At 35.6% G+C, this 19,670-nt stretch overlaps 1 protein-coding gene and 1 long non-coding RNA gene across 3 annotated transcripts; one reads left to right on the top strand and one right to left on the bottom strand.

The window, feature by feature from the left end:
- The first annotated feature begins 2,943 nt into the window (after positions 1 to 2,943).
- Positions 2,944 to 10,200, top strand: LOC104097532 (phospholipid:diacylglycerol acyltransferase 1-like). The gene is made up of 6 exons (XM_009604102.4): positions 2,944 to 3,519; positions 5,189 to 5,411; positions 5,530 to 5,813; positions 6,363 to 6,690; positions 8,240 to 8,496; positions 9,363 to 10,200. Exons 1-6 carry the CDS (start codon positions 3,089 to 3,091, stop codon positions 9,844 to 9,846), a joined length of 2,007 nt encoding a protein of 668 aa, XP_009602397.1. The 5' UTR covers positions 2,944 to 3,088; the 3' UTR covers positions 9,847 to 10,200.
- A 1,194-nt stretch (positions 10,201 to 11,394) lies between these two features.
- On the bottom strand, positions 11,395 to 13,183 carry LOC104097533 (uncharacterized). 2 transcript variants are annotated; one of them, XR_011414539.1, is made up of 3 exons: positions 12,977 to 13,180; positions 12,344 to 12,471; positions 11,395 to 11,663 (listed from the first exon to the last, which is right to left on the bottom strand). It is a non-coding gene; the product is annotated as an uncharacterized lncRNA (long non-coding RNA). The 2 variants fall into 2 exon arrangements; XR_686563.4 differs by lacking the exon at positions 12,344 to 12,471 and having other exon boundaries at positions 12,977 to 13,183.
- Positions 13,184 to 19,670: the final 6,487 nt, after the last annotated feature.

Here is a 19,670-nt window from a genome sequence, read left to right as displayed (position 1 = left end):
GCACCCCTCAATATGCTTGCATGACGATCGGATACGATACACATCCTTTCTCTTTCCCCAAAAGCCTATCTAAACATTTCAAAAAACCATTTCCAGGAAGCATCATTTTCAGAATCGATAACAACATATGCTAGTGGAAATTTTTTACCTGGTTAAGCAAATAAGAAAGCATTCACATGTTATTTTTGTTATACACGGATAAGAACTATCTATACCATATATAATTATTATACAAGTCTGCGACATATTCACTTGCCGTATTTTGTGCGCTAGCTGTTAACATTGTTCTCTGTGTGATGATTTGAGGAATGTCCCGTCAACCACTACAATAGGGTAGCAGTATTTTCATCTTATGATTGATGCATTTAGTGCGACCAAAACATACATGAAGCACCCGTCCTCTGATTTATGTAACATTGTGACAGAATCAGGATTTGTCATATTTATCATATATAAGTGACCCGGCAGTTTACTATAAGATTCGCATGGTATCCCTCTTAGCAGTTCAAGCGCCTTTTCCTTTGTTCTATAAGCTTTTACGTAACTCATATTAATCCCATACTGTTGTTTCATGTCGCTCATGATATCTGCCGGAGTGTATATTATTTTTGGATTGGCATATTTGTTGCAAATCATTTTTGCAATGGCTGACGAAGTAGCATGACGTTGTGAAAATAATCTACTCGTCTCTGGGCAAGTATGAACATCATTGAACCGTCTAACCTTGAAGGCATTTGATTTGTGTAGACTTGAAGATCTAAGACTCTATTTGCAACTTTCATCCACGTATTTAAGACAATACCTATTTAAAATATAGTGTTATGATAATGCAATTCTTCAGTTTTTTATACTTGTGTCTCTAATAAACAAGCAGTATATATATGCAATCTCATTATACAATAATATAAGCTGTATACACAAAATTACAGAGAAGTTCAATCTCATACGTAGAAATCACATCTTAGTGTAGATGATCTATCCATTATAAATTGACATTTTTCTCGTATTGCATAGTGCTTCATTACACTAATGAGTGTATCTTTGTCCCAATATAACTGACCTTCTGCAATTTCTTCATGTTGTGGATTGTCTATTATATAATTTTTTTTTTATTATTTCAATTTTGTCTTCTTTTTCATGATTATCCATCATCTCAACAATATTAGTTTCGTGTACTTCTTCTACGTTCTGACATAGTAAACCAGCTGAAGTTGTTGCGAGTAAATTGCCACCCAAGTATGAACTTGAATATGAGCATTCAGTACTTGAATACAGAGTTTTCAACGTTATGCATAATGGATATTCAGTGATATCCAGGTTTTTCTTTTTCATCTCCATATACAAGCGTGCACTCATATCATTGTATATTGGAATTGCTATATAGCCATCCTTCACTGTATATTTTATCTCCATCGCACTTGTAATTGAATCTATATCCAATTGCTTGTATATCTCATCAACAAAATACTCATAGCTACATCCCGAATTGATCAGCACGCCATTAACAAGGAAATTAATAAATTTACGTTCACTTATCCATTCACCACTGTGTTGAAGTAAAATCAGAATCAAAATTGGAACAGTAGTTCCAACATTCACAATCTCCATAGACATTAGTTGAGTTTGTCGATTTTGTATTGATTTTACAATTTAAGAACAAAATCTCAACTCTATTAAGCTGATTGTAGGCCGCAATCGTGCAAAATTTTTGAATTTCACCGTGAATTTTTTGGAGCTCTTCTCTGGGTTTAATCTTTAGAAACCCTAGAATCTTTTTGACAATGTGAATAATTGGGCGACTTTTATAGTGTTTGGAGATTGAAGATCCCATACTGAACGCGTGAATTTAGGTAATAAAATTGATTAGGAGTGCTTTAATTTTCGTTTGAGTTGAGCGTATAGTTTCAGCTTTTTCGGTTGCTAGCCTTTATTATTATTTTTAGACTATAACTTGTAAAGGATTATTTTGTGACTATTAGGTGATATAAGTTTGGCCCTAGTGGCTACAAATTAACTTCTCTCAAAATTTTAAACGCCTTTGTTGAGTACTTTGTCTCTTCCATAGAGAAACACTTCTTTAAGTAGCACGTTCTAATATTAGGTAAATAAGTTTCGAAAGATGTGAATGGCATGTGATGAATTCAAAATACGCACGACATGTGACTTTGAAATTGCATATTATTTGTCTATACAATATAATTGCTAATAAACAAAAGGAAGGAGCAAAGAAAGAGATCAGAAGAAAACGTCAAATAATGGGAAAAGCGGCAAGAGATTCACCTAACATTTGTCCTTTTTTCAAATTTAAAGTGAACAACACTATACTAAAACTCAACATTGCAAAGTATTGAACAGAACGATGAGTATATTGGGGACAAGCAAATTGAGCGTTGTGTCGTGTTGGATTATTAATTCTTTCTATATCGATGCTCGGTAGTATGTCCCAAGATGTTTTCTCGCGAAGGCGGGTTTTGACATATGAAAACTCTTTTAAATGGGTGTTAAAAGAGGAGAGTTGCCACCAAACGATTTTAAGGTGCGTTAGGGCACCTAATTGCAGATAACTCTATTTATAAATAGTTTGTTTACTAGAGATCGGGTAAAGGCTCAGATTACCTCAAAGAGAAGGTGTTAGGCACTCTTCGAGGTCCACAACTATGGTTCCTGACCGAATTTTAAACTATGTGTGGATTCTTAATTTTTTTTTTTTTTTTTTTCTCAACTTTCCTTAATAAATAAGTCAACAATAAACAGAGTCTTGTTTAATTAATTAAAGATTGGTCCGTTTGTGGCAGGCGGGCGGATTAAAATACATAACAAGTGTTCACCAATCTATCCATACATTTCACGCCACGTTACGTATATTCATTGCTTTCGCTGCCGGGCCCACACAACTCTGCGCCACCCAATGCCCATTTTACCAGCTTCTAAATTATCGTTTTTAATTCAGTCACCCATTATCTTCCCTTTCCCGCCGACACAGCTGCCGTTCCCGCCGGCGGCTTCCGGTTGTCGAACCCTCGGAAGCTATATATGCATCTTTTGACGCATTTTATTAGTCGAATTGAAGATAAAAAACAATTAAAAGATGTCGTTAATTCGAAGAAGAAAAGCACCTGAAAATGAAATTACATCAGATGCGGAGCCAAAGCCTGATGCAGAAGAAGACGATAAGAAAAGTAAGAAGAATATAAGGGCAGTAAACAAGCAGAAATGGTCGTGCATCGACAGTTGCTGTTGGTTTATAGGATGTATATGCTGTGTGTGGTGGATTCTGCTGTTTTTATATAATGCTATGCCGGCGTCGTTCCCGCAGTACGTGACGGAGGCGATAACGGGGCCGTTACCTGATCCACCGGGCGTTAAATTGCATAAGGAAGGATTAAAGGCTAAGCATCCTGTGGTTTTTATTCCCGGAATCGTCACGTGCGGCCTTGAACTCTGGGAAGGACATCAGTGTGCTGAAGGATTGTTCCGGAAGCGGCTTTGGGGCGGTACCTTTGGAGAAGTGTACAAAAGGTATCTGCGTGCCTCTTCCTGTCTATGCACTGAGGCTGTGATTTTATTTATTTTTGGTATAATCTGGTCATTTATTAGGCAAGTAAGTTAAATCTCTTGATAAGTATTACTCCCTCCGATCCACAGTAAGTCACCAATTTACTTTTTTATTTTGGTCCAAAATAAGTGTCCATTTATATAATCAAGAACAAATTCAATTTGTTTTTCCAAAATTACTCTTATGTACATATCCCTAAAAAGTCTTTTACTCCTGCAACATTTAATTAAGTGTAGTTTAGTCACACTAACTATTTTTGTCTAAACAAATTGGTCACTTATTGTGGACAGGAGTGAGAACTTCCTTGTAACAATTTATGTGCCACTATTCGACTAAGCATCGAAGTAAGACCTTTGAAAATTGTGGCCTAAAATCAACTCAATAAGAAGTTTAAAGTGAATTGTTTCTAAATATGAAAATGTATTTTTCTTAATAAGCAAAGTGTGCCACTGCCACATAAAAGGGGAGGGAGAGAGTAATTGACAATCTGCTATCACATATTAAAATTCAATGATAATGCAAAAGAATTATACCCCGTCAGCGTATATAACTTAAATCCGGAAGATAATAACATACTGAATTAGAGTTTCAGCTGGATTTTAAGACTAATTAATTGTTATTCTAATAATGAGAGGATGATTTTGAGACTAATTAATTTTTATTCTAAATAATGAGAGGATTTACACACTGATTTTATCTCTTGAGATACTCTTCTTTCAGCTGAATATTACTAAATACTGAATAAGGAAACTGTTTGACATTGAAAAGCTTCTAGTTTTATGTTGTCACATGAGCGGAGCTTTGTGTTGGGTGGAGCGCGGGGGGGGGTGCATGGGTTCATCCTATGAACCAACAGCAAGAAGTATATGCATCCTACGAACAATAGCAAGTTAGCAACTGTCGTGTGTTTACTTCTTATTGTTTGAATCCCCTTTGTGAAAATCCTGGCTCTGTCCCGGATAGTTGTCCTAAAGTTTATTTTGCTTGCAATTTCAACGCGGACTAGTACAGTTTATTTAATTTGATGTACTTTAGTGTATCTTCTTTCTGGTGTTAGTTTATAAAGTAATTATCGTTGTTTATTAATACAAAGCTGAAGAAAGGATATACTTCTGGCATCAGTGAAATCTCCAAAAAACGATCTTTAGCCATCAGCTGAAATAGTTAAAAAATCATCTGTCTTTCAGGATGGAACATCTGTGGCATTGAATTCACTTCAATTTCAGTCAAAGAGACTAATATCTAGCAATAAGCTTTTTAGTTTGAAAAAACTAATAGGTAATCTACCACCACCACAGTTAATTTTGACTGTTGAAATTTTGCTCTCCAGGAATTGTAAGCTACAGAGTGTAATACATCTTTCAGTTAGGCAGTGCTACTTTCTGATTTAGTAAGAGACTTCTGTTTAGGAATGAAAGGATCTCATGTTTTCTTTCTTTTCTTGGATTTTCTCCACTTCAAAACATGGTTCTTAACCTTTAACTTTTTCTTTTGATAAGATATGGAGTAGTAATAAAGGAAGAACAAAACAGAAAACAACCTCTTATCCTCTAGCTCACCCCTTAAGATTTAAATATCTGTAACCACTGCTAGCATTTTCTTTCACTTCTTATTTTTTGTGATTCTTTGCAGACCGCTGTGCTGGGTGGACCATATGACACTAGATAATGAAACTGGGATGGATCCTCCTGGTATTAGAGTTAGGCCAGTTAGTGGACTTGTTGCTGCAGATTACTTTGCTCCAGGATACTTCGTCTGGGCAGTTTTGATTGCTAATTTGGCCCGAATAGGATACGAGGAGAAAACAATGTATATGGCTGCATATGATTGGAGGCTTTCATTTCAGAACACCGAGGTACTAATGTCTCCTTATGTGGTTTCGTCTATGTTTGTATTTGATGAAATCACGTTAAAAGCTGTTTCGGTGATCATTTTTAAAATGTATAACTGTGATGCTCAATTTACTTCAACAGGTGCGTGACCAGACCCTGAGTCGGATAAAAAGCAATATAGAACTGATGGTTGCAACTAATGGGGGCAAGAAGGCAGTAATTATTCCACATTCCATGGGGGTTGTATACTTCTTGCATTTTATGAAGTGGGTGGAGGCACCAGCTCCAATGGGTGGTGGCGGTGGGCCCGATTGGTGCGCCAAGCATATTAAAGCAGTGATGAATATTGGTGGGCCATTGCTAGGTGTTCCAAAATCTATAGCTGGGCTTTTCTCAGCTGAAGCACGGGACGTTGCTGTTGCCAGGTAAAGTTGGTCTTGGTGAATCTTTCTTCTTCGCCAGCCAGTTAAAGGGAAGGGTGCAAATTACGTAGAGCTAAATCCTTTTATTTGGTTATCGAAACTAATTTGTGACCCATGCAGCAACTTCCTTTACATGCTGTGAAATTATCCCTTTCTTTTATTTCTTTCAAGTTATGCTCTGAAAACTTCGAGCATCTCCAAAATGTAAACCGATATCCTGAAAGCTTTCTATTTAATGCACTTTTAAGCATTGAACCATTAAAAACTACGTAAAAATTGAGTTCCATATTAGCATAACTCATCTTGGAGTAGGCAGCAAAATGAAAAACAAATTGCTTTAGTGCCTCAAACACACATAAACCAAGCAACACCAAACAAACATATTACTCCATAATGTCCTCACTCGTACTCATCTTCTTCATCGTCCCTTTGTTATCATTCAATTCAGCACCAGCATCCTCATAGTCCTTTTCTGGAGCAGCAAGGTCTTTAAGTTTGTCTTGCATGTAATGTATTTTTTCTTCTTTCTTTTGTAATTCGCCTCAATTTCAGGGCTATAGCCCCAGGTGTTCTGGATAAGGATTTATTCCATTTTCAAACATTAGAGCACATAATGAAGATGACACGAACATGGGACTCAACAATGTCAATGATACCAAGAGGAGGGGACACGATCTGGGGCGATCTTGACTGGTCACCTGAGGAAGGCTATTCTCCTTGCAAAAGTAAGTCTAAAGACGATGCTGCTCAGATTTCAGGCCATCACGAGAATCAAACTACAGATTCTAATGCAAAATATTACAGTTATGGAAGGATGATATCCTTTGGAAAGGATGCAGCAAAGGCACATTCATCAGACCTCGAGAGGATTGACTTTAGGGTAATGTTAATCAGAAACCAAATTCTCTCATTGTTTCTCTCGTATGTGCTATTTTCCTCTATTTGTTTCAACTTTCAACATTGATTTCATTGGTGGTGGCGGTGGGTGCCGGTGATTCTGAATAACCAGACTTCAACTATCAGAAATGCTAAAGGCGTGGGGTGGATCTAGTGAATAAGCTATGGGTTCATTTGAACCCAATAGCTTTAGCTTAGACCTTTTGGTATGCGTTAAAGAAACCGCTAAGTATAAAATAACATATTTCTTTTTGTAGATTGATATAAACAATAGATTTCGAACCCAATAAATATCGGATGTGGTAGAATTGCGAATCTGAACGTATAAAGTTCAAATTCTAGATCCCCTCTGATAGAGGCACAAAAAGAAGCAGAAATAAAACTATCTATAAATTAGTTCGCACTTTGATGTGAAGTTCTTGTTCTGATTCCAGTTCTTTTACTTATATTTTTATGCTATAAGCAAGCATTCGTTAGGCCAAGCAGGGTATGACCAGCCTTGCTAAAAACTGCTGCTTTTGGGGAACTACCAAAGAATGAATTGGGTACCTGGTAACATGGTTGCATGTTTAAGAGCCAATGCAATGTGCTTGGTGTGATGTCAGTGTAAAATAATGGAAACAAATGAAGTCTAACCATATATTACAAGTGGATGATGCCTTTGTATATCAATTTTTTCTAGACATCCTTAATTATTGCATTCCCTTTTTGTGATAAGTACTAGGTGAGGACTTATCGACAAAAAAGAAAGAAGTATGATAAATCACTACATGAAGCATTCCTTAAACACTTGCTATCTCAGCAAAATAATCTGTTCAAAGTTTCCTTTTTGAAAAAAGAAAAATCTCCCCTGCCAATGAAAATGACAAAGGTGGTTACAGTTAAGGTCATATTGAATGTCCTGCTGAAAAGTATTTCTTTTACTTGTAAATAATACTCCAAGCTTGTCACTTGTCCCTTATTTTTTTTTAACGAGGCACTCTATTCGTTATGCCAATTCATCTGAATTCATTATGCTCCAAATAGACTATAAGAGTCAAGTTCTTTTTATGTGTTTGCTGAAAATCTGCTGAGCAGAAGCAGAACTAGACAAGCAAAGCATCATAACTGCCAGGGAAAAGCAATGGAAAAATAGAACCATGTTCTCTCAAATATCTCAAATTTGAAAACCACATTGGCTATGACGTACAATGTGCCTCTTATAGAGCGAAGAAATGCCTATTTTCTTACTTTTTCTTTTAATTATTACTCCTATTTAACATCCTTATGTCAGCAGCAGCACATGTGAAATGTGCATCAATCTAGTGTTTCCATGGGATTGAACTGAATAACATTAAAAATGAATGATCAATGATGTCTCAGTGTCCTTCCATATAATGGGCGTCTTTTCTTCCTATTTATGCTAATTTGAAACATCTTCTGTCTGTCAAGTTATGTCTTAATTTTTTGTGCTTTCAGGTTGTGCTAAATAATATTATCTCTCCCACTTGCTTCCTGATGCCTGGAACTAACTAGCGTTTATTTACATGCAGGGTGCTGTAAAGGGCAGTAATGTTGCAAATAACACCTGTGATGTGTGGAACGAATACCATGACATGGGTGTTAGTGGTGCTAAAGCAGTGGAAGAGTTTAAGGTTTATACAGCTGGAGAGATTTTGGATTTGCTCAACTTTGTTGCCCCAAAGATGATGGCCCGTGGTAGTGCTCACTTTTCATATGGGATAGCTGATGATTTGGATGATCCTAAGTATTCACACTACAAATATTGGTCAAATCCATTGGAAACAAAGTAAGACTTCTCATGTTTTCTTTGGTGTCCTATAAAATAGTTTTTACTTGAATCCTTTCAGATAAGATGAAAAAGCGGTCTTTAACTTTATAGGTTGAAGTTCAAAAATCAAAACCAAATTTGCCTTTAGAGTTAGAGTCTTGACTATCTTACTTTCCAAAAACAAAAAAAAAAAAAAAATCTTCAACAGTTTCCAGTCAATAGTTTTCACTTGGACAAGAATTTTTGGTATGCTAGATCATTATCTTTCTCTTTCTCCTCCCTAAGGTAGAGTGTGGTTGAGGGGCAGCAGTAATCTCTTTCAGTACCAGCTGACCTGTTCCAGCACTATCTTAATGCTGAATTCTGATAAAATACATGACTTTCTCCAAATACATCTTATCTCTCTTGTGTTTTCCAAAATTCAAGGTTACATTTGTGAAAACTAAGAAGCCAAATAAGTCAAGTATTTTAGTGACGGTAGGTTCATCTCTGACAGATTGAGGGGGCACAGATTAACTGTCGGCTGTATGCCACCTTTCTATATTCTTCAGCCACATGTGTATGTCTTTTGTTGAACTTAAAAGTATTTAAAAACGGTTATATCCTTTCTTGCCCTTTTAGATACTTTTGAACAGGAAAAAGTTAAGATCCTTTAGATACTTTTGTTTCTTGCGGCTCATGGGAATTGTATGAACTTTTATTTTAGATTCTCTTCTCAAGTTCACTTTTCTTTTTTCCCCTTTCAGAGTTCTCGGAAAGTTTAGTCAAATTTGAAAGTCCGTGAGGATGCTTCCTAAAATTTGCTGCAGCATTCTTTAAATAAAATTAGTCTTAATTATTTTGTTCTCAGTTGCGTTTTTGTTTCTATTTGATCTGTTCTGCAGGTTACCAGATGCACCTGACATGGAGATCTATTCAATGTATGGAGTCGGCATTCAAACTGAAAGAGCATATGTTTACAGACGGATGCCAACAGCAGGATGCAATATTCCATTCCAGATTGATGCTTCAGTTGATGAAGAGGATGAAGATAGCTGCTTGAAATCTGGTGTTTACACAGTAGATGGTGATGAGACTGTGCCTGCATTAAGCGCAGGATTCATGTGTGCAAAAGGATGGCGCGGAAGAACTAGATTTAATCCCTCTGGTATCAAAACTTATGTAAGGGAGTATTATCATGCTCCTCCCGCAAACCTTCTTGAGGGTCGCGGTACACAGAGTGGCGCCCACGTTGATATAATGGGAAATTTTGCTTTGATAGAGGATATAATGAGAGTTGCTGCTGGTGGTACAGGTGAAGACGTGGGAGGTGATCAAGTTTACTCAGATATCTTCAAGTGGTCTGAGAAGATCAATTTGCGTTTGTGACTCATTGTTGTGATCATCTGTCGCTGCTCTACTATAGTTTCATCGTGTCAACATACCAGCTTCACGTTTTATTCATAAATTTACATACCCTTTTCACTGGATGCCATTCAAATATTTAGAACTAAACAGTTATTTTTTCAGATACAGTGCAGGATTTCATGTTTCTGGTGGAGTATATTGTAACATTAGCAGCTCATCTCGTTATACAATAACAGAGAACAAGATCGTGTGCAGTAGGTATTTATTTGATGCTGTACCATTAAAGTCTTTCGATTGGTAATCTGTTGTAAGTTATAGACTTTGGGATGTTGATAGTATTCAAATGGTTGCTTAGTCAAAGAGCAACGGAGGGAACTTGATGTGTTTTAGATATTACACAAGTCAAAGTACCAAACAGCATATTATGGGTTGGAAATTGGAATTGGTGGATTACAGATTTTACTGTTTAACTATGTGTTTTAAGTCTTCAAAACTTCAATAAGTGAATCAGTATTGTACTTTATCTGGGAGTGTGCATAATTAAAATTTAGTTTGTCAGGAAAAAAAATGAAAAACCGAAGAATGAAGCTGTCAAATAAATGGGATCTCTGTATTCATTTGGTTTCGGCCAATAGCCATCTTCATTAATGGCAAGACATAAAAAAAATTATTAATACAAAAAGTAAATAAAAAAAAAGATATATATATATATATATATATATATATATATATATATATATATATATATATATATATTCTAATTGCAAATAGAAATAGAGAACATAGTGAATTTGAAATACACGAATTATCACGATATATAAAAATAACTCTCATGTCTGATGTTAAAACTACACATGTCAAGTCACTGAGAGCTCAAGCTAGTAGTTGCATATATTCAATAGTTTGTCAATCTCTAAACGGAAAAAGAAAACTGTCAATCACATTCCCAAGAACCAGTAAATATGCATATTAAGAAATTTGTCAAACTTAAAAGAAGAAGAAAAGAATAACCAAAATTACATACATGTCCTAACTAAACCGCACGACTTTTATTCGAAGTTCTTTAACATTAGTCAATGTCAAATAGACAAAAGAATCATTAGAATACATACATGTCCTCATTATATCGGGATTAGAACAGAGTACACTCAATTAGAAGCTCTTAATCTAAATTTATCTATATCTATCTATATATCTATATTATTATTATAAAAGCATTAATAATGTAGCAACCCCTTTGGGAGGGTGCTACTTACGAAGCAAATCTAATTTACTACTTACAATATTAAGAAAATATTAATTAAAAAAATTATTCAGAATAATTTAGTAGCGGAAATAGGCCCATGCGATGAGTTCCAAAGTGCAATATTTTTATTTTCGAAAATACTCTTCATAATTTTTATTTTATTTTTAAAAATGAAATACAATGTCAAAATTTTAACATAAGGTGATCTAACTCTTCTTGAATAATCAACCCGTTAAAGCAACTTCCTAACAAAATTATATTTTACATAAATTTTAAACTATCGGGTAAAAAGAAAAACTAATTTTCTCCTTTGTACATATATATAAGACAAAGTGTAAATTTAATATATTACAAGACTTGAGTTATTAACACATCTTAAAACAACAAAATAAGTTATCAAATTCAAGTTACAAGATTTTGGTCTTAATATCCAAATCCTCCAAATAACATACACAAGTGTGATATATATATATATCATGTACAAGTCCCAAAACTATACAAAACCATGGTGCATATGCAAATGTGATCTCCATAAGCGCTCCCAAAAAGACTACTTCATAAGGCCGTCTTCAAATTTCATCCCGTACATTACCTACGATAAAAAATAACTATCGTTAAGCATAAAACGTAGTGGCTTATAAACTTTGGGTTTGAAGCCATTAGCTTCTCCAATTCCCATTTTCAGTCATAGGTAGCTCAAATGAAACATAATTTAAAACAAGCGAATCAAATATCAACCCTTAAAGTGTTTCCAAATATCAATAACAATGTTCAAGATTCAAGAGTTGAGGAAACATATACTATCAATCCAAGAAAGCTTATCAACTATCCACTTTTCGCCCAATATGTACGTCATGCCATCACACTAAGCATAAGATATCAAGATGGACCGAAGTCCCAAATCAAGTAGGGTCAAAATCCAATAGTCAAGAGAATCAAGAACCATATTAAAAATGGCTTCCTAGTTCATACTTAACACAGACAAGTTCCATAATTTAAGACGAACTACAAATCCAAAGTCAAGATGACAAAACATCCAAATCAAGAGGCATACTAAGATGAGTGACAAAGTCACTGCCACAAGAAGGACAAAGTCCCAACAAGAATACAAAATGATCAAACAATCCGTACGAGTGGGCGATTTAGCAAATATCTTGCAATACTTGATATAACACGAATACAATGCTATTAATTGAAGACAAGAAAAATAAAATATCAGGTTATTTTAAAATATTTCAGCAAGTAAAAAGAGTACAAAGTTTATATACAAACCTTGGTGTTTTACCACAAAATAGTTCAACCACAACTTGAGGACGTTCGAATCGTCTTACGCCCTAGACAAACCAAATCCGTCCATTTACTCAAACACTTCCCCTTAGCTTTTACAAGGATAAATATACCTTAAATACATAATAAAATATCTATATAAATTCAGTGATTTAACATGTCAAACTAAACATGATATTGGTAAAAATTACCCAAAAATGTTTGAAATAGAAATTCTGGACAGTATCACTGTCTCGTGTTGTGACTCAGATTTGAAGATGAAAAAGGACAAACTAGACTGTGTGGTCTTCTTTACAGTTGTAGATATGTGTCTTAGCGTTTCAGAACATCTTGAATCATCCCCATATCCATTTTGTACAAAAAGTTATGGTAAACTTACTAACAATAGTACAGGGAGGGTTTGTAAAATAGAAAATCTGGGCAGCATCTGCCCTGTACTTCATCACCTATTTTCGGGTACATAAAAGACAAACTAGGTTTTGGTTCCTTCATAAGAGTTATAGATCTATGAAATAGCTTTCTAGAAAGTCTTAGATCATTTAAAAGGGAGCTCTATACAAAACGATATGAAGAAAACACTAATAGCTATCTAGTGTAAAAACGGGTTTAGTAACTTACCACAAAAGAGAGGAGCAACTTGAGCTTCACCAAGAACGAATTTTGCTGGTTGGTTTAGTGAAAATTTATGGTGGTTTCCATGAAGTTTTCAGGTGATAAGAAAGAGAGAGGATTGGGGTTTTCTTTTTCTTGAAAGAATGAAAATGGGGAGTTTATGGAAGACTAAGTCAATCAAAGTTATCTTTAAGAATTTTGGATAAATATGAAATAAAAATGGCTGCCCAACTACTAAATATCCTTAGATAAATACAAAAGGGTGGCAGCCCAAAAACTTAATTATAATATATTTAACAATAATTCATCAAAATAATATTAAGTGTTACACATAGCAACACCATGGAACTTCTTTGTCAATATTAACACAACCTAGAGTAAGAAATTTTCATGTATTGCAAATTTCAAGTTTAGTAAGTGCGAAGTAAAAATATCTCCTCTTTATAAAGATGCTCAATCGAAAATGCAAATATTAGTAAAAATTTGGGGTGTTACAAATACAATGCCGATTTACAAAAATAACCTTATAATATTAAATATAATAACTCATAATAAAATGACATAACCGAAATTTTAGATATTAACCTTATAATCCTATTAGTTTTAGGACATAATACTACACGTTAGGAATCCTACATGATTACCTTTAGGAATCCTATTAGTATAATTACTTTCGAGCTGTCTAATTCATATAAAATTGAACAAGTAAATATCGTTAGTCATGTAATCCTATGACTTTTAGGATATACTTCTTAAAATTTTTTATTACTAATTTAATTTGAAAACGTATTATAATGTCCTATTACTAATTTAATTTGAGAATGTATTATATTATCCAAATTCATTTAGAAAAATGAGAGCATATATCTATATCTATATTATTATAAAAGCATGAATATAATCTCGATTTACAAAAATAACCTTATAATATTAAGCATAATAACTCACAATAAAGGGACATAACCGAAATTCTAGACATTTGTAATCCTATTAGTTTTAGGACATAATACTACAAGTTAGAAATCCTACATGATTACCTTTAGGAATCCTATTAGTATAATTAATTTAGAGCATAGACATATAATACTACATGTTAGGATGTAAATCTAATACCTTTAGAAACACGTTAGGTTTTCTATTAGTATAATTACTTTCGGGATAGAGACATATTTTTAGTCATATAATCCTATTACTTTTAGGATATACTTCTTAAAAATTTCTATTACTAATTTAATTTTAAAACGTATTATAATGTGCTATTACTAATTTAATTTGAGAATGTATTATATTATCCAAATTCATTTAGAAAAAGGAGAGCCTATATTATTATAAAAGCATGAATACAATATTGATAGACCAAAATAGTCCTAAAATATTAAATAGAATAACTCACAGGGAAAGGACATAACTAAACTAACATATTTTTTTTGGACTACAAGACCTTCTATGTTAATTTTTTAATATTTAATATTTTAAAATTTAAAAAATTTGTCCATTAAATTCTTATTAAAGATAAGTAGGAAGGTTTAATAAAATTAATTTCATAAGAATCCTCCATATCGACAGTACATTACCACTCTATAATATCCAATACTAAGAGAAAGTAAAAGTAATATTAAATGGATTGCATAAAGCGTTGAAATTGAGAAACAATATGTAATGACCCAACCAGTCATTTTGACTTTTAGAACCCCGTTCCCCTAAATAAAACTTCTTGTATGTGCTTCCATTAATTTATGAATTGCGGGGATAGTGGGTTCGGGATTGGAAGTGTTCGGGTTAAAATCGGAACACTTGGTTCTTTAAGTTGGCCTTAAAATGCTAAGTTTGACTTCGGTCAACATTTTTAGAAAATGACCCCGAAAAAGAATTTTGATGATTCCAACAGCTCCGTATGGTGATTTTGGACTTAGGAGCGTGTTCGGAATTGTTTTTGGAAGTCCGTAGTTAAATTAGGCTTGAAATGGCTAAAATAGGAATTTATGTTTGGAAGTTTGACCAGGGAGTTGACTTTTTGATATCGGAGTCAGAATCCAGTTCTGAAAATTTTCATAGCTCCGTTATGTCATTTATGACTTGTATGCAAAATTTGAGGTCAATCGGACTTGATTTGATAGGTTTCGACATCGAATGTAGAAGTTGGAAAATTTAAGTTTCATTAAGCTTGAATTGGAGCATGATTCGTGATTTTAGCGTCGTTTTATGTGATTTGATGTTTCAAATAAGTTCGTATGATGTTTTAGGACTTGCTGGTATATTTGGTTGAGGTCCCGAGGGCCTCGGGTTAATTTCGGATGGTTAACGGATCAAAAGTTGAACTTAAAACAGCTGCTGCAATTTTTCTTTTCTGCTGGAAATTCGGGGCTGAAATCGAAGTCATTGTCGGCCCAGAATCGAGACCCAAGATCAAGGCCATGATCAAGGGTCATGATCGAAGGCCCATGCTCGAGAGTCATGATCGAAGGCAGGGCTCGAGGGTCACGATCGAAGGCAGGGCTCGAGGGTCACGATCGAAGGCCCGGGCTCGAGGGCCATGATCGAAGCCACGATCGAGGCCATGATCGAGGCCATGACTGAGGCAGGACCGAGGACTGCCTGGGCAGAACTATAAAGGAGGGGACTTCGTCCCATTCTCTATTTTTGACAAATTGGAGCTTGAGCAGAGGCGATTTTTGATAGAATTTCAAGGAAAGACATTGGAGTAAGTGATTCTAACTCGGTTTTGGTCAATATACATGAATATATCATTGTTTTTACCATTTAATTAGTGTTTTGAGATTGAAATTTTGGAAAATTTTAGAAATCTCATAGAAATGAATTTTTGAGATTTCGGTATCGATTCAGAGTCGGATTTGAGTGAAACTGATATGGTTGGACTCGTAATTGAATGAATTGTCAAATTTCGTAACTTTCATCGGATTCCGAGATGTGGGCCCCACAAACGAATTTTTAATTAATTTTGGATTTTTATTGAAAATGTAGTATTTTCTTATGAAATTGATTCTTTAATTTTTGGTGACTGTATTGAATTATTTTTGGTTAGATTCAAGCCATTCAGGGTTGGATAATCGAGAAAAGGGTCTACTAGTAGATTAAATTGGAGCAAGACGAGGTAAGTCTCTTGTCTAATCTTGTGAGGGGGAAATCACCCCATAGGTGATTAAATTAATAATTGTTGCTAATTGTGGGGGCTACGTACGCACGAGGTGACGAGAGTCCGTACGTAGCTACTATCTATGCTAAGTCCGGATAGTTTAGGACTCAAAGCATGAATTATGTGTGAAAATTGTATTCTTTATTTAATTAAATTAATGAAATATATTGTGAATTGTTAGGGAAAGATAGTAAAAGATGGGAATCTCATATACTTAATTTTATATTTAAATTAGTTAATTGTTAAAAGGAATCGTTCATCCTCTCGAATTAATCTTATAATAAATACACTCTCATTCCGGAGGTACATAAGAAAATGTCCTCCTTTCTTGTGGAGCGGACCGAACGTGTGATGACCCAAAAGGTCATCTTATATTTTAGAACTTGATTCTGCGCTCTTAAGGCTTAAAAAATCTCATTTTTTCCATCCTTAATTTGCGTGCGCAGTCCGTGCGTGTTTCCGAAAAGCTTTTATATTGAAAATTGATGAAAATAAGAATTTTTGCCTTAAAACTTCAGTTGAGTTGACTTCGATCAATATTTTTGGTAAACGGGCCCAGATCTGTATTATGACGGTCCCGGTAGGTTCGTATCGAATTATGGGACCTGGGCGTATGCTCGGAATCGAATTCGGAGGTCCCTAGCTCGAGTTATGAATTTTTGATGAAAATTAAAATTTTGAAAATTTAATTATTTTTTAGAATTGGTTGATGTTTGGCCTTGTTGATGCCGGGTCCGTATTATGGTTTCGGAGCCCGGTATAGGTTCAATATAATATTTATGACTTATCTGTGGAATTTGGTGAGAAACAAAGTTGGTTTGACGTGATTCGGACGTCCGGTTGTGAAGATAGAAATTTTAAAGTGTTCTTGAGAATTTCATTTGATTTGGTGCTAAATTCGTAGTTTTATGTGTTATTTTGGCGATTTGATCGCGCGAGCAAGTCCGTATGATATTTTTAGACTTGTTTGCATGTTTGGTTTGGAGCCCCGAGGGCTCGGGTGAGTTTCGGATAGGCTACGGGATATTTTAGACTTAGAAAATCTGGTGTGTCTATATTGTATCTGGTATCTGATATGTTGTGCTTCACGATCGCGTAGTCTCTCCCGCGATCGCGAAAGGGAACCTGTGCCGGGGAGGATTTTACTCTATGCAAACGCGAGACCATGGTCGCGAACGCGGAGCATTGGGGGGAGTTGCTCTACGTGAATGCGACCCGTCGAACGCGAACACATAGATTTAGTTAGGCGGGGCAAGGGACCTGGGAAACGCTATGCGAACGCGAGCCCTGTCCCGTGAACACGAAGGTAAGGCGGGCTAAACCTTTGCGAATGCGTAAAGCCTCCCGCGATCGCGTAAGTCCTTAGGAGGTTGCTCTTCGCGAACGCGACAGTGTTCACGCGATCACGATGAACACTGTCGCCCAGCACTTAAAACAGAATCAAACACGGGATTAAGCCATTTTTCAAACTTTTCATAAAACAAGCGGGCTAGAGGAGATTTTCAAGAGATAATTTCTTCCCCAAAGTGTTGGTAAGTGATTCTAAACCATTTTTTTTCAATTACCCATTTCATTTCATAAAATTTCAACCTAAAATCTAGAGTTTTCATGGTAGAATTAGGGGTTTGGGTAGAAACTAGGAATTTTGGAAATTTGGGAATTTAGACCTCAATTTGAGGTCGGATTCCAAAACTAATTATATATCCTGGCTCGGGGGTGAATGGGTAAATGGATTTTTGTCGGAACCTCGGGTTTTGACCAAGCGGGCCCGGGGTCGATTTTTGACTTTTTGGAGAAAAATTTGGGAAATTTAATTTATGCAATATAATTGATATCTTTAGCAATATTTGATATTATTGAGTCATTTATGAAGAGATATGAGTGGTTTGGAGGTGAAGTCTAGAGGAAAAGCTATGATTTAGAATTAAGTGGCCTTCGGAGCAAGGTAAGTGTTGTGTCTAACCCTGACTTGAGGGAATTAGGAACCTCAGATTATTTGCTATGTGAAATTCATGTGAGCGGCGTATATGTGAGGTGACGAGTACTTATGCGCCACCAATTTACGTGCTTTACCTATTTTCTTCCGTTTTTCTTATATTATCTCTTTCCTATGCCAAATTGTTACGTGTTTAGACTAGTGTTGTTAATTTATCGTTCTTGTCATGTTTACGGATTCTCTAGTGATAATTGAGTAATTATTTAAAAGTTGAGATTGATATTGTAGAGTCAAATGTTGAAGTAAGGCTTGTACTTGTTATTCTATCTCCCTGTTGTTATTCATGCATTGCATTATGGTAAGGGAGAGTGTTAATGCACGAATGGTGATGCCGTGCCATATTGTGAGTGTTAATGCACGAAGGGTGATGCCGTGCCATATTGTGAGTGTAAAATCACGAAGGGTGATGCCGTGCCGTGATATGAGAGTTAATGCACGAAGGGTGATGCCGTGCCATTTTTATTGATTTTATGGTGAGATTGAGAGTAAAAGCACGAAGGGTGATGCCGTGCATTTTTCCTTTACTGTATTCACTATACCTATTGATCCATGGTATTGACTGTTCCAGTTATCATTCTGCTGTAGTTCTTTATCTCGTATTTCTCCTCAGCATGTTTCCCCCTCCCGATATTTCCTGTCTAGCTCTTCATTACTGTTATTCGTATATACACTGTTAAATTATACATGTTGATTTGTAGGTGCCTTGCCTTAGCCTCGTCACTACTTCGTCGTGGTTAGGCTCGACACTTACCAGCACATGGGGTCAGTTGTACTGATACTGCACTCTGCACTTTCCGTGCAGATTTTGGTACCGGCTTAGGTTGATCGAGATTTTAGCTGTTGGACCTGCTATTCAGAGAATCAAGGTAGATATGTTGGCATTCACAGACCTTGGAGTCTCCGTCTATCTTTTCTGTTTTACTGTTTCTCTCATTCAAACAGTTGTATTTCTCTCAGACTATTATTTGTAGTGAATTCTAGAATGCTCGTGAATTGTGACTCCAGATCCGGGTGGTAGTAATTTAATGTAGTTTTTATATTATTCTGTACTTACTATATTTCATCTTAGCTAATTGTTGTTATTTACTGAATAGAATAAGAATTGGCTTAATGATTCTCTAACGTTGGCTTGCCTAGCAAGTGAAATGTTAGGCGCCATCACGGTCCCGACGGTGGGAATTCCGGGTCGTGACAGAATGCCTCGGTAGTATATGTAACGACCCGACCGGTCATTTTGTGCTCTAGCACATCGTTCGGCGATTTGAGGCCATGAGCAGCTTCACTTCAGGTATTATGACTTGTACGCGTGGTCGGGATTAAATTTCGGGAAGTTCAGAGTTGAATTGGAAAGAAATTTCTCATTTCGAAAGCTTTAAGTTGGAAGAATTGACTAAGATTGGATTTTAGAGTAAACGGCCTCAAAATCAGGATTTGAAGGTTCCAGCAAGTTCGTATGATAATTTTGGACTTGGGCATATGTCCGGGTCGAATTTTTGATGACCCGGGAGCGTTTCGGCACCTATTGTGGAAGTTAGCACTTTAGAAAAAGT

Source organism: Nicotiana tomentosiformis, chromosome 3, assembly GCF_000390325.3.
Source record: "Nicotiana tomentosiformis chromosome 3, ASM39032v3, whole genome shotgun sequence".
Lineage (NCBI taxonomy): Eukaryota > Viridiplantae > Streptophyta > Magnoliopsida > Solanales > Solanaceae > Nicotiana > Nicotiana tomentosiformis.
Note: the sequence above shows the minus strand (reverse complement) of the source record. Positions and strands in the feature narration are given on the sequence as shown.